The sequence below is a fragment of the Lissotriton helveticus genome, chromosome 6 (genome assembly GCF_964261635.1).
Source record: "Lissotriton helveticus chromosome 6, aLisHel1.1, whole genome shotgun sequence".
Classification (NCBI taxonomy): domain Eukaryota; kingdom Metazoa; phylum Chordata; class Amphibia; order Caudata; family Salamandridae; genus Lissotriton; species Lissotriton helveticus.
In genome coordinates, this window is record NC_136067.1 from 613,918,589 (window position 1) to 613,932,640 (window position 14,052).

General features: G+C 45.3%; 1 protein-coding gene across 4 annotated transcripts in view; it reads right to left on the reverse strand.

Moving 5' to 3' along the window:
• The window catches only part of FILIP1 (filamin A interacting protein 1), a 751,153-nt gene that overhangs the window by 326,139 nt on the left and 410,962 nt on the right, over positions 1 to 14,052 (reverse strand). For all 4 annotated transcript variants that reach the window (XM_078648080.1, XM_078648077.1, XM_078648078.1 and 1 more), the window contains exon 4: positions 9,052 to 9,230. In XM_078648080.1, coding sequence (XP_078504206.1) covers positions 9,052 to 9,230 — 179 coding nt within the window. The remainder of the gene's footprint in view (positions 1 to 9,051; positions 9,231 to 14,052) is intronic.

Below are 14,052 nucleotides of genomic sequence, written 5' to 3' on the forward strand. Positions count from 1 at the left end.
TTAAACACTTAAGAAAGGTCAATAAGTCTTTCAAATTAAATTCCAACATGAGGGCCGACAGTTCTAGCTATTTTGTTAGGAATTATATTACTTGTTCTGCCTCATGACTTCAACTACTTTGGTGAGACATTCATCTTGTTTCGTGGCTTGGACAAAGACCTGGAGTGATAGTGCTCTGGGCCATACTGCCTGAGAGACGAATGAAACATATTGCTATGTTTCTCTTATTTGTTGTGCTGCAGCGGAGGGTTCCAGCGGAGGATGTCTGGAAAGGAATTCTACTAGGTTGATGGATTCAGGCCTGTAGGACACATCAAACTGACAATGTTGAAGTAGTTTGATCCATTTTTTGATGCACAGTGGTGGGTGTACAAGGGTCAGTGACCACTTTGAATTTTCTCCCTACTAGGTATAGGTGGAAATGGGTGCAGCTTCATTTGATGACGAGGGCCTCTTTTTCAAATTGCACGTACCGTATTTTGACATCTGACAAAGCCCTGCTGGTGAACGCAACATGGGCCCATCAGTTCCATCACTGTTTCTGCATCAGACCTGCACCACGGCCTATGGGACTGGCATCGAACACCAGTTCTGTTTCTAGCACAGGATCACAACATGCCATTTTGTAGCAGCATCTCTTTGATTTTTCAGGATGGGCTGTCTTAGGTGGGTCTGTATTCTTAAGGTGCACATGCTTTTGTGAGGGCTGATAGAGGTTCAGGGAGTGTGGCCAGGTCAGGAATAAAGCGTCCACAAAAATTGCCCATGCCGAGGAAACTTCTGACCTCTGTGCTTCTCCAACTTAAAAGTGGCTATCAAAAATTATCACATATGCCTAAAAATTTTAAAAAAGGAGGCTCTACCCACCCGCCTCAAAGCTAGTTCCAACTATAGTAAGGAACTCGTCAACAACATCAAAGGATTCACAAACTCCTCAGCAACTGAGAACACCGTAACCCCCTTGCAGGAGCTCTACGGCACCAATGCAGATTTTTTCCACAACAGAATCAGCACCATCTATGAACACTTTGACCCACAACCAACCAGTGACAACTTCGACGAACTCCTCAACAGCAGCGACGCCACCTCAAACACTATAATCACTATGTAGGCTCAACTAACCACACAAACCATTCCTACCATCATGAGCTCCAACCACTTAGAAGCACCCAGAGACTTTTGCCCCCCCACATGTTCAACCTGGGGAGTATCTCCATCAGTAAGGAGCTCACCACCATCCTCAACTCATCCATCTCCTCTGCCTCCTTCCCAGAAGGATGGAAACATACAGAAGTAAAACCTCTGCTAAAAAAACTACTACTGACCCAGGAGCACTCAAAAACTACCAGCCTAGCCTCCTAATCCTGTTCCCGGCTAAAGTCCTGGAGAAAGCAAAAAATAGCCAACTCTCCAACCACATAGAGATCAACACAAGTGCATGACCCAGTGCATGACCAGGGTAGCCAGCTGGATGCAAAACAAATGGCTCAAACTCAACACCGACAAAACAGAGGTACTCATCTTCGGGAATAACACCTCTCCATGGGACAACTCCTGGTGGCTAGCAGACCTGGGCTCCTTGCCTACTCCCACAGACCACGCCAGAAACCTCAGCATCATACTCGACAACAAGCTCACCATGAAGAAGTAGATAAACACTCTCTCACCAGCCTGTTTCGACACCCTCTGAATGCTGAGGAAAATATTTAAATGGCTCCCTATCAGCACCAGAAGCACCGGCACTCAAGCCCTCATCACCATCCACCTGGACTTTGGAAACTCCCTCTTCATGGGCATCACATCACAACTACTGAGCAGATGGCAAACAATCCAAAATGCAGGAGTCAGGCTCATCCTCGACCTCCCAATAAGAGTGCACATCACATCCCACATCAGAGTGCTCCACTGGCTCCCCGTCCAAAAAAGGTGCCAGTTCAAACTACTGACCCACGCCTACAAGACCGTGCACAACAAAGGACCAGCCTACCTCAACCACAGATTGAACTTCCACCAACCTAACCGACAACTACGCTCCGCCTCCCTGTGCCACATGCCCCGCTTCCACAAAAGCAGAAATGGTGGCCACACCTTCTCCTAAGACCTCGAATGGCTTCCATCTCCACCTCTGGACTGCACCCACCCTACAGAAGTTCAGAGATGGCCTTAAAACCTGGATGTTCGACTAACAACTTCCAGCAGCAGCCCCCCCAGCACCTGGATACCCTTACAGGTGATAAACAGCGCCAATTGTTGGTCGATTGATTGGGTGACAGTGGTGCTGGAGCCAGTTTGATGTCAATCACTATCTTGGGGGCCACTCTAGTGCCATGCCCCTAGAAGAAGTATCTACTGAGAAATCAAAGAAAGAGCACTTTGACTTTTTGAGAGTGGCTTCCTTGTCTGCCATCCTCTGTAGGGCTGCGCGGATATGTTTGACGTGTTGCTCACGTGATTTGGAGTAGATCATTATATCACCATTGACGGCTAGGACAACCTGGAGTCCAGGCAACATTTCCTTGATGACATTCTAGAAAAAGTCCGCTGTCAGCAATATTCTGGAATTTAGACGTTTGTAGTGTCTGAGCTCGAGGTGGATTGAAAAGTTCATGATATATTTGCAGGATGGGTCAAGGAGGAATTGCAGGTATCCCAAACTGAGGTCAACCTTTGAGAACCACTTGGCACCCGTCAGATCAGCAATTTTATTGCCCATTGTTGGGATGAGGCAGTGCACTCTCTTGTTAGCTGCGTTGGGGAGGTGCATATCAATACCTATACTTACTGCCCATGGCTATTTCAGTTTTGGGGTGATTACCAGGGAAGAGACCTGTAGTGATGGGCTGGATACCTTTTCTATCACACCTAGCTGTGCAAGTTGTGCGAGTTCTTCTTCAACGTTTTCACTCTGGTGATAAAGGGGCTCTCTATGTCTCAGACCAATGTTTCTGATGATCTTGTCAATGTACAACTTCACAGACTAATTTTCTAGTCATTCAAGACCCTTGAATATGTGTCAGAATTTGTGTAGCAGCTTACCCACTTGATGAGTGTGCACTTGCTTTGTGAATACAAGGAGTCCTTCCTCATCAGTTCTCTGACAGCTGAGCAGTGTGTTGTCGTCTTTAGTGGTAACAAATAATTTGGTTCTCACCTGGAGGCCTTTGTGGTGAATGTCCCCTTCAAATGCTCCCACTAGGGGAAACAGGCTGTTGCTTCCATAGACATAGATCTTGGTCATGGTTGGGGTCAGCTTGTGTTTAGTACATAGCAGGCGGTATTGACTGTGATCCATAACATTGACTGACGCCCTGGTTTCATGGAGAATTAGGCATTGAAGGACATTGAAACTGAAGCCTTGGATGATCTGAGAGTGATCCTCTTTCAACAGATCTTCATCAGTGCAGGTGCTGGCCATCTAGCAAAGTCTTGCATAGAATCCATCAGTGGATTTAACCTCACTCTGACTGGGATGCTGGAGTTTGAATCTCTCAAAATCAGAGTTGATTTGTGAATCAAATCGGCATTCAGCGCCATGACTGTGGCGTCATAGTTGTCTTCATCACCGGTTTTCTGTAGATTCTGAAACCGTTTGAAAACCTCTTCCCCAACATAGTGCAAGAGCAGTGACCATTTAATGAGAGGGTAATTTTTCCTCATTGTCCAAAATTAGTCGGTAAGCCTGCTGAGCCACATCTTCCAGCGGGCCGCTGTGTTCGCAGGGTCAGCAAAGTCACTGAATTGGGGTAGCGTGATTGCTGCAGGGTGTTTAAGGGCCCTAGTTTTTTGAGTGATCAGTGGAATAGGTGTGTGCCCTTTTGTTATGGAGAAGGCCAACTAAATTAGACTTGCAGGCTCCTGAAACATGGCTGTGCATCCATGGGGGTGCCTTGAGGAGCTGTGCTGTTGGGGCAGAAAAGCACCAGCACCTGATGTCCACTCACCTTATAGTCTACAACACAGGCATGTTCAAGTGTATTCAACTGCTCCACCTTTCTCAATCAGAGAGTCTGACCCAGATTGAGTACACTTGCTGCACCGGAGTGTCACTGGCGGGTGGTGTTGGGAGCCCAGGTAGACCACTCCAAGCAGGAAGTACTGGTGCAATGGCTGTGACTTTTATGTGCGATGCATGCTATAATTTTAAAACAAATAAGTTTCATTTTTCTTATAAAGTATTGATAGTCCAGCAACATTAGAGGGTTAAGGTTGAGCTTCGATTAAATTACAAGAACAACACCTACAAGCAGGACAAAACTTTTGTTCATGATAAAAAGATATTGTGATATAGTACTTTTTCATGTATCTTCAATACAAGCTGTGCTAGAATACAGGACATTCAAAATGGCGGCTTGATTTGCGTACTTCAACTAAGTAAAGCTCACAACAGTGACTTACTCGCGTAATGTCATTGCGGGCTTTCAGGCTATTTTAGAGCGGAGTGAGGACCGGCAAAGATTCCACTCCGACATGTTGCTGGGAGGCTGCACGACATCATGTTAACATAGAAAGGTAAGCCCGCTTGTGCCCGTTGTTAGTGTATTTATGTCGGGTTATTTAAAATGAGGAGGTGTGCTGCCGGTTATATACGGCTCTTCACTCATTACCGACCACTGACTTGCTAATATATTGAAATGCGGGCGATTGACTCTTTTTACGTTTGAAAGTGTACCTTAAGCACACATTAAAGAGAAATAACACGGCACCATTATAGTCTTTTATAGTAACACTCGCTTGTTATCTGCTGCTGATCTGCCAATATATTAAAATGCGGGTAGCCGGTGACTAGCTGCTTGATATGATAGAATCTGTATTCTCAACAGATTTTAAAGACAAATAGCATGACGCAAGTGTATCCACATATAGTAATATACATTCGTCATTTGCTGGCAACCTGTGAACATATGCGGGCGGCTGGCTTTTTAATGTACAAAAGCACGTTTGAAACTTAGGAGTCCTAAAGATATTTCAAATAATTTACAGTTTGATTAGAGTTCACTTTAGCTCAATATTAGACCTGCCAATATATTAAAATGCGGTTGACCAGTGACCAGCTGTTTAATTTATTAGAATGTGTATTCTCTATATATATTGAAGACAAATAGCACGGCGCAAGTGCAGCCCCAGATAGCAATATCCGCCCGGTGCCTGCTGGCGACCTGTGAATACATCTAAATGCGGGCGGCTGGCTTTTTAATGTATTAGAGCACGTCTGAAACTTAGGATTTCATAAGATGTTTCAACCAACTTATAGTTTCAGTAGAGTTCACTTGAGCTCAATATTAGGCTATATCTAGATATGCAGATCTAATGCAGACATAGATACACAGCAGAATTAAAATGAGATAGAAATATTGTTACATATTCTTTATCTTTCTTCTCATTAGGCTTTATCATATCTTGCCTTTGATCGTATCAAGGACATTAATACAAGGGCTTCTCAATATAAGAACCAGCGAATCAGGAGCGATAATAGTTATTAAAATCGCTTTGGATTGAACCTTCTTAATTATTAGTGGATTAGGACATATCAATAAGGTAAGCATTCTACTTAGCTTCAATTCAGTCATGTTTTTCAGCCTAAATTTGAGAGTGCTCTTAAATAAGACTCTATAGGTAACAAAAAAATGAAATTATTGTCACAGCCATGTGATACATGATTCGTATCAATTAACCTTTCTACTCAGTCCTATAAGAACTATGGTGTTGGAATCTAAACATCTATATCGCAATTTTTGATATTATTTAGGTATTTTTTTTAAAAATATGTATTGTAGAGACCTAGGACCCAATATATATAAGAATTCGAAACTAAAATTTGAATTTACTTTCTTGACTAAGCATATGCATGGACGCAGAGTGCCTTGATCAAGTCGAGTGCTTTGACCAAGTAGATACCAGATCCGTAGAGATAAGAGATAATAATCTATACCAATCTGGTAAGAGGATAATAAATTTCATTATATACGCAGAAATCCCGTTAGTTAGAGGCCCATTGGACAACAATACTGTATGGGTTTGCAGTTAGAGATTATCATCTTTGTTTTTGGATAATAAACAGGCATATCCCCATACAGAAAGAAATAGACATTAGAATATTAGAAATAATTGTATCCAACCTTGTTATGCCTCTATTAATTTTAGAATAAAACATTATACCTTATAGAGTTAGCATAAAAGGAAGATGAGAAGATAGGATTTCAAAATATTTAAATTAAAAACTTCACTTGTGTGGTGTTATAGTATGTGTATACAATGTGTGTATGAATGGATAAGAATGTGGTTTATGGCGGAACTGAAACCTTTGAATCCAAGAAGCCTGATAAATGCGAGGGGAGGGGATGATAATCTTGTGTGAGATATGTTAATCTAGTTAGTGCTTTTTGCAGCTGTATCATAGAAATGATCTCAAGCTAAATCTTTTTCTATTTTAGTATACCACTGGTGTGAACACCCTGAGGAAGGCTTAAAACCAAAACGCGTTGGTAGCAATAACGATCTGTAACCAGTGTCTTTTCCATAATAAGTGCAGACAAGATGTGCGACAATCACCAATTGTAAACAGTTCGCTTGTAAAAGGGCATGAATTACATTGAATATTATTTATAGATACGGAAACAACTGTGATTATTTCTTTGTCTGAATTTAAGCTATTGGTACCTTATAGGTAGACCACACCTCATTGTCATTTTTCGTTGTTATGTGTGCATAGAAAAAGATTTATGATGTATTTTTTAAGCAAATGATCATTGATTATATGTATGTATGTGTTTTTATAATATTTGACATTATTCATAAGAAGCAAAAAGATAAAGAAATAAAAAAGATATATTTTTGTAAAACAGTAGTATTGAGTATATAATTATCTATAAATCTATGATATGACTGCTGCACAACCGAGTATTTAGCACTATGCCCAGTGCAAGTCTGTTTTCCAAATAAGCAATGGCTGGAGAAGCCACCTTGTGTTGGCGCTATCAGGTCAGAATGCAGGCGTGCGGAAGGCCGGTGGGCAGGGCCTCACTGCACGGACCTCAGAGTGCACCGCTGAATGCCTCCTCAGGCTCTGCCTTGTATATGCAGATATCACCTGCAGTCGTGGAGGGCAGGCACTGGTACCTGTACAGGCGGGCTGGCAAGCAGATCCTCGTTGCCAGTGTAGTGGTGCCAATAGGCCTCAGTGACCCCTCGTGCACGAGGCCACAAGTCAGGAGAGAGACCAATAAGACAAGGTTGTTACAGTACAGACTCCACCCTGAGCACCAGGAATTCCTTTTATTTATACCTGGGGCCAAGCCCGAACTTAGGGTGTGTGTGACATTAGGACAACAAGAGAGCTACCTCACCACATATGCTACATATAATGAGTGACATTGTGAACAGCAGGTCTGCATTATTTACTGTGTACTGGGAAACTATATAACTCCATCCCATAGGAAGGTAGCAGATTGTGATATCATGGGAAACGACACGAACTGCCAGTGATATTATTTAGCCTAAATGTAGCAGTGTATCACGTAATGTTTATACAATCAAACCAGTAGTGATTTACCTAGTTACTAAATTAAGGGACTGTGAAATGACACATTACTATTAAGTCGTGAAATTATTTTGTTGAGTTCCTTATTTCTGGTAACCTATAAGAAGTTTTCTTAACTTCGCACATTTTAAAAGCCAATTAATAAAACTAACTGAAAGCAATGTTTGTGATCTGTCTCCTTTAAGACTAAGGACGTAATTTATATATCACTTGCCATAAATAGTCCATTCGAGTTGTGATTTCTGTAAAACATAGCCTTATTAATGCTATTGTTCTTTCTTCTTCTTGCACATATACTACAGAAAAGACTAATTTAATTTGGGAGCCTGCTATCACTAAGTCATACATGCACAGAACCAAAATAACACACACATGCCCACTTAATGCAAAAGCATTCCCTCCTTGCTGTAAAAGTTCTGTGTATTAATTAACTTCTGGTGGCGTCAGATCTTTTATTGCTTACTTCTGATCTAGGATGTGCAGGCAGACGTTGAAAACCTCTGGGGCTGTAATAACAGTGTTAGCAATTGTATCAAGCCTTGACAAAGCCAGTAGATCTCAGCTCTAACATGCCAAGTTATTTGCGTTACCAGAGTTTATTTTGCAATTGCATGCGTTTCGTTGTGCAAAGATGCAACACAAGGCATGGTTGGAAATCTTGAAATGGACTTACTATTTAAGAAAGCACATTCCAAGATGACTGCCGACGCCCACACATGAATCATGAAACATGCTTACAGGTGCATTATAACACAGGCAGACATTTTTTAAGTTACCAATCTAACATAGTAGATGGACGTGTTGGATCAGATCGTTATATAGAATTACAAAAAAAAATTACATGTTGTGCAAAGCATGAACAATTAAAGAAGTGATTTGGCAAAGTCTTCCAGCTGCCAAGCCAGCAAAACAACAGTTAAAAATAATTCAACACAGGAATGGGAGCGGGGTGGGTAGTTTTGGGGAGTGAGGGAGGTGGAAGAAAACCAGCTGCCCATAAGCAAGGGGAGCGTGTTGGGACAGGAGCATCAGGAGGTTGGGGGCTGCTTGGGTTATACCTTAGGGCTTCCTGGGGAAGAGCGAAATTAAACATATGCAATTCCTTAGGGTGTTACAGACCAAAAATAGAATTCTCATTAGGCATGAAGTGGAAGGATAAAATTTATCAGAACAATGTGAGAACAACATGCTCCTGGGTGGAACAAAAGCACAAACATGTAGGAAAACCATTGAATGAGGAGCAGGGAAATGAGCTACACAACTAAGCCATTCCATCATGAGCAAGGGGTTGACCCAAAGCACAGTCTAAGTATACTGGAAACAAATGGTGTGGCCAATAGAGAGCTAAAGCGTTCTGTAGCCAAGATGTATAAAGGACAGATTGGTGAGCAAATGTAGGAATGAAACAATTGAAGGTGGACTAGGATGCAAAATGCTGCAAAGAGAATAAATAATGTAACTGTTACAAATAGTATCAACAATTCCTCTTAACTGTATCAATATGCTGAGCATACCTTTCTCGCTCTTGCTCCAGTAGATTGGTAAAATCATCACTCTTGTTCATGTAGTCAGTATGTTTCTGTTTCTCATTCTCCAGTTCGTAGACTGTGCGCCGATGACACTTCTCTGCCAACAAGAGCTGCTCCAGCATACGCCTATAGGTTTCCTTCTGTTTTTCCTCGAGCCTGTCCAGCTAGTTGTAAGAAATTAAGAACAATCACATTTTCAAAGGTTCTAAATAGTGTACTAAAACGATTGAATCCTGATAGAACACTTCAACTAAGAAACAAGACTGTCTTCAAAGCCACTGGCACCATTCCGCTTACATTCCTAAAAAAGCAATTAACTATTTCACAGTAAGCTGTAGAAAATACTGTGGCTTTCAATACATTTCTAGCCACTAATTCGGTCTATTTTTTTTAAAATTAAATTAAGGATATATTTTAGCAGGATGAACTTCCTGTGACACTCTGTTCACAGGTCAAATGAACATAGAAAAAATACTTCAACTGAGGATTTCATTCACTTGACATATGGTTTTCTTTATTTAATCAAAATAGAATTACATGGATGAGTGCTTCACCATGTGCTTTTATTGGAAATTCTGTGTGCTTTCATATTTCTTCCTCTTGCTTCTTTACTAAGCATGGGCGGATTTTGCGGATTGGCAATCCGCGGATCTGCGTATTTGCGTATTTGCGGATTGCGACAATACGCAAAATCCGCGGATCCTAGCGTATTTTTTTTTTTGCGTGTTCGCACGGGTTTCTGCAAGTTCGTGAGGGTTTTATTGTACAAAACGCTAGCGAACGTGCAGAAACCCGTGCGAACACAATGTGCCTACTCATGGCCAAACGGACGGGGCTTCCATGCGGGTGCACATGCCTCTTGTGTGTATAAAAGGTCAGAGACCGATCAGAGCAGCAGATCAAGAGACAGAAGCTCCAGGCCTCTATCCAGCATCACAGCTGATTTTCGACGGTAGATTTGGGAAGAAGGCACACCTGCCCTGCCTCCACGACGCTCACGATTGTTTCTGGGCTGATGAATGAGTCACTGAATTTAAGCTTCAACTAGGGCACATGCTTTATTGATATCTGTAAGTGCTTCCTCGTTGGGTAAATGTATAGTGCTTTTACTACACTACAGCTGCCTAAAGTGCCAGAGAGTTGTCTACAGCGACCATGTGTGTGTTACTATACAATCGCGCCGAAGGGCGCAGGGGTCACTATTTACAATGGCGCCACCAAGCTGCCAGCGCCGTTGTAAAATAGTTACAAAGTTAGCTTGCACAGGAAGCACTTAGATAAAATAAAGCAGCAACTGCTTCGTTTTATCTAGTGGTTCCTGTGCAAGCTAACTTTGTAACTATTTTACAACGGCGCTGGCAGCTTGCTGGCGCCATTACATGCGTGGGTGGGGGTTCAACTTTTGAACCCGTTACATCCGCGGATTTTTTCGGATTTTTGGGAAAATACGTAAAATACACGGATTGCGTATTCACCAAAAATCCGAAAAATCCGCGGGCGTAACGGATTTGCCGCCCATACTTATTCTTTACTATGGTCCAGATTCTTTGGCTGTGAATGTGTTTCACACATTCATGATCTGTTTGGTTAATCAATGCCATCAAGTTATTGACTTCAAAACGTTCTAATTTTATCAACTACCCTAGAACTGACTGCCATCAAGGTCAAAAGGACAGGGAAAAGGGTTACCCAAGGTACCCATAACTTCTGTATGGAAGGCACTCACCCACCTTGTAGATGGCATGCTTCATCCTCGGGGCCCTCCTGGCACTGATCAGTATGATCTAAGTGTGAGCTACAATCCAGTGAATTGTTGTGGAGCTCAGAGGTATTTTATTTGCCAGGGATCGAGGTGAGACCACTCTGATTGGAATCATGTATGAAGGCAATTTTGTGCAGAGGGGAATCAACAAAAGTGAGTTAAAAGAATATCTTAGATGGAATGACTGTATTTTATTTTGTGCCCAGACATAGGGCTAAAACCGAAGTAGGGGTTAGGATAGCCCACTAGCTGAGGTCGACATGTTTCTGCCATTACTGGCACCATCTAATGAGGTGTAAGTGGCATTTGCCAGGAAGGGGATGTCCTCTCTCTTTCAATACTATCAAAAAGAAAGGAATTTACACGTATCACAACCCACATCAGAAGAAGATGTCAGGTGTGATACTCAAATGATCAAAATCTATTGCACCACAGTCTATATGTCTTTCAGTTTCTATCACGGTGCTGGAAAATAGGAGTCAGTCAGATGTATATGAAAAGATGCATTTGTCCGCCGCCAACATCTAAAAGCAATCGAGGGAACCATATTTTTTTAGGCCTGGACCTTTATGACAACAAGTTACCATAGGTGATGTTCGATACTCAAGTCTTTTCTTGTACTACCATCAGGGTGTTTCACACATTCATTCTGTTATATAGCTCTTAATTTCATAAACAAACCGTGTGTTTAATCAATCAATCAATCAATCATAACATTTATATAGCGCGCTACTCACCCGGAGGGTCTCAAGGCGCTGGGGGGGTCGGGGGGGGGGGGGGTCCGCTACTGCTCGAACAGCCAGGTCTTGAGCTGCTTCCTGAAGGCGAGGTGGTCCTGGGTCAGGCGGAGGTGGGTCGGGAGGGAGTTCCAGGTCTTGGCGAGCAGGTAGGAGAAGGATCTTCCTCCTGTGGTGGCTCTTCGGATGCGGGGGACGGCGGCGAGGGCGTGGCCGGTCGATCGAAGTTGGCGTGTGGGAACGTAGAAGTTGAGGTGGCTGTTGAGGTATCCTGGGCCTTGGTTGTGGAGGGCCTTGTGTGCGTGGGTGAGGAGACGGAAGGTGATTCTCTTGTTGATCGGGAGCCAGTGCAGATCTCTCAGGTGTCCGGAGATGTGGCAGCGACGGGGGATGTCCAGGATGAGTCGAGCTGAGGCGTTCTGGATCCGCTGGAGTCTCTTCTGGAGTTTGGCAGTGGTTCCGGCGTAGAGGGCGTTGCCGTAGTCTAGACGGCTGGTGACGAGGGCCTGTGTGACCGTCTTCCTGGTCTCGGTGGGGATCCACCGGAAGATCTTACGTAGCATGCGCAGGATGTTGAAGCATGACGAGGAAACGGCGTTGACTTGTCTGGTCATGGAGAGGGAGGAGTCCAGGATGAAGCCCAGGTTGCGTGCGTGGTCTGTCGGTTTGGGTGCGCTGCCCAGGGCGGGGGGCCACCAGGAGTCGTCCCAGGCGGAGGGTGAAGATCCCAGGATGAGGACTTCCGTCTTGTCCGAGTTCAGTTTCAGGCGGCTGCTCATCATCCATTTGGCTACGTCTGTCATCCCTTCGTGTAGGTTAGCTCTGGCGGTGGCGGGGTCGTTGGTGAGGGAGAGGATCAGCTGGGTGTCGTCGGCGTAGGAGATGATGTTGAGTTTGTGATGGCGTGCGATGGCCGCGAGGGGGCTCATGTAGGCGTTGAAGAGGGTTGGGCTGAGCGAGGAGCCTTGAGGGACGCCGCAGATGACTTCGGTGGCTTCTGATTTGAACGGGGGGAGGCGGACTCTCTGTGTCCTTCCGGCGAGGAACGAGGTGATCCATTCTAGTGCCTTCTCCTGGATTCCGACGTTGCTGAGGCGCTGCATTAGGGTGCGGTGGCAGACAGTGTCGAAGGCTGCGGAGAGGTCTAGGAGGATGAGGGCCGCTGTCTCTCCGTTGTCGAGCAGCGCTCGGATGTCATCGGTAGCTGCGATCAGGGCGGTCTCGGTGCTGTGGTTGGCCCGGAAGCCAGACTGCGAGGGGTCGAGGGATCTGTTCGTCTCGAGGAAGGCGGCCAGCTGCTTGTTGACGGTCTTCTCAATGACTTTTGCAGGGAACGGGAGTAGCGAGATGGGGCGGTAGTTCTTGAGGTCGGTGGGGTCGGCTGACGGTTTCTTAAGTAGAGCGCAGAGTTCGGCGTGCTTCCAGCTCTCCAGGAAGGTAGCGGTGTCGAAGGAGGTGTTGATGATGTCCCGCAGGTGGGGTGCGATGACAGCGTCGGCCTTGTTGAAGACGTGGTGGGGGCAGGGGTCGGACGGAGATCCGGAGTGGATGGAGTTCATCGTGCGGATGGTGTCATCGGTGCTGATCGGGGTCCAGGCGCGGAGGGTGGTGGTGGGGGGCGGTGATTCAGTCGTGGCGTGCGTCGGTTGAGTGCTGAAGCTGTTGTGTATGTCCGCGATCTTATTGTGGAAGTAGGATGCGAGGGAGTTGCAGAGGTCTTGCGAAGGGGTGATGTCGTTGTTTCCAGCGTTGGGGTTGGAGAGCTCTTTGACGATGTTGAAGAGCTCCTTGCTGTTGTGGGCGTTGTTGTCCAGTCGTTCCTTGAACGCAGTTTTCTTGGTGTCGCGGATCAGTTGGTGGTGTTTTCGGGTGGGAGCTTGAGGGCAGTCATGTTGTTCGGTGTAGGGTCTCTGCACCAGGCTTTCTCGAGGGCTCGGCAGTTCTTCTTGGAGATCCTGAGTTCATCGGTGAACCATGGGGTTTTCTTGCTGCCGGGTCTGCTGGGCGATGTCGTCTGCGCAGTTGCTGATCCACTTTGCGAGGTTGGTGGCCGCCTGGCTAGGGTTCAATACGCTGGTGGGGGGGTTCAGGTTCAGAAAGGCCACGAGCTGGTCGGCTGTGATCTTGTTCCAACTTCTGCGTGCGAGCTGTTGCTGGTGGTGGTGGATCGTGGTCCTTTTAAAGCTGAAGTGGACGCAGCTGTGGTCCGTCCAGTGGAGTCCGGTGGCGTGGCTGAAGGTGATGTCCTTGCTGGATGAGAACACGGGGTCGAGTGTGTGTCCGGCGTAGTGGGTGGGGGTGGTCACCAGCTGCTTGAGACCGAGGTTGGCGAGGTTGTCCAGCAGGGTGGTGGTGTTGCGGTCGTTGTTGTTCTCCAGGTGGAAGTTGAGGTCCCCGAGGAGGATGTAGTGGCGGAGAGGAGGGCGTGCGGGCTGATGAAGTCGGCGATGTCTTCGCTGAATTGTGTACGTGGTCCCGGGGGTCTGT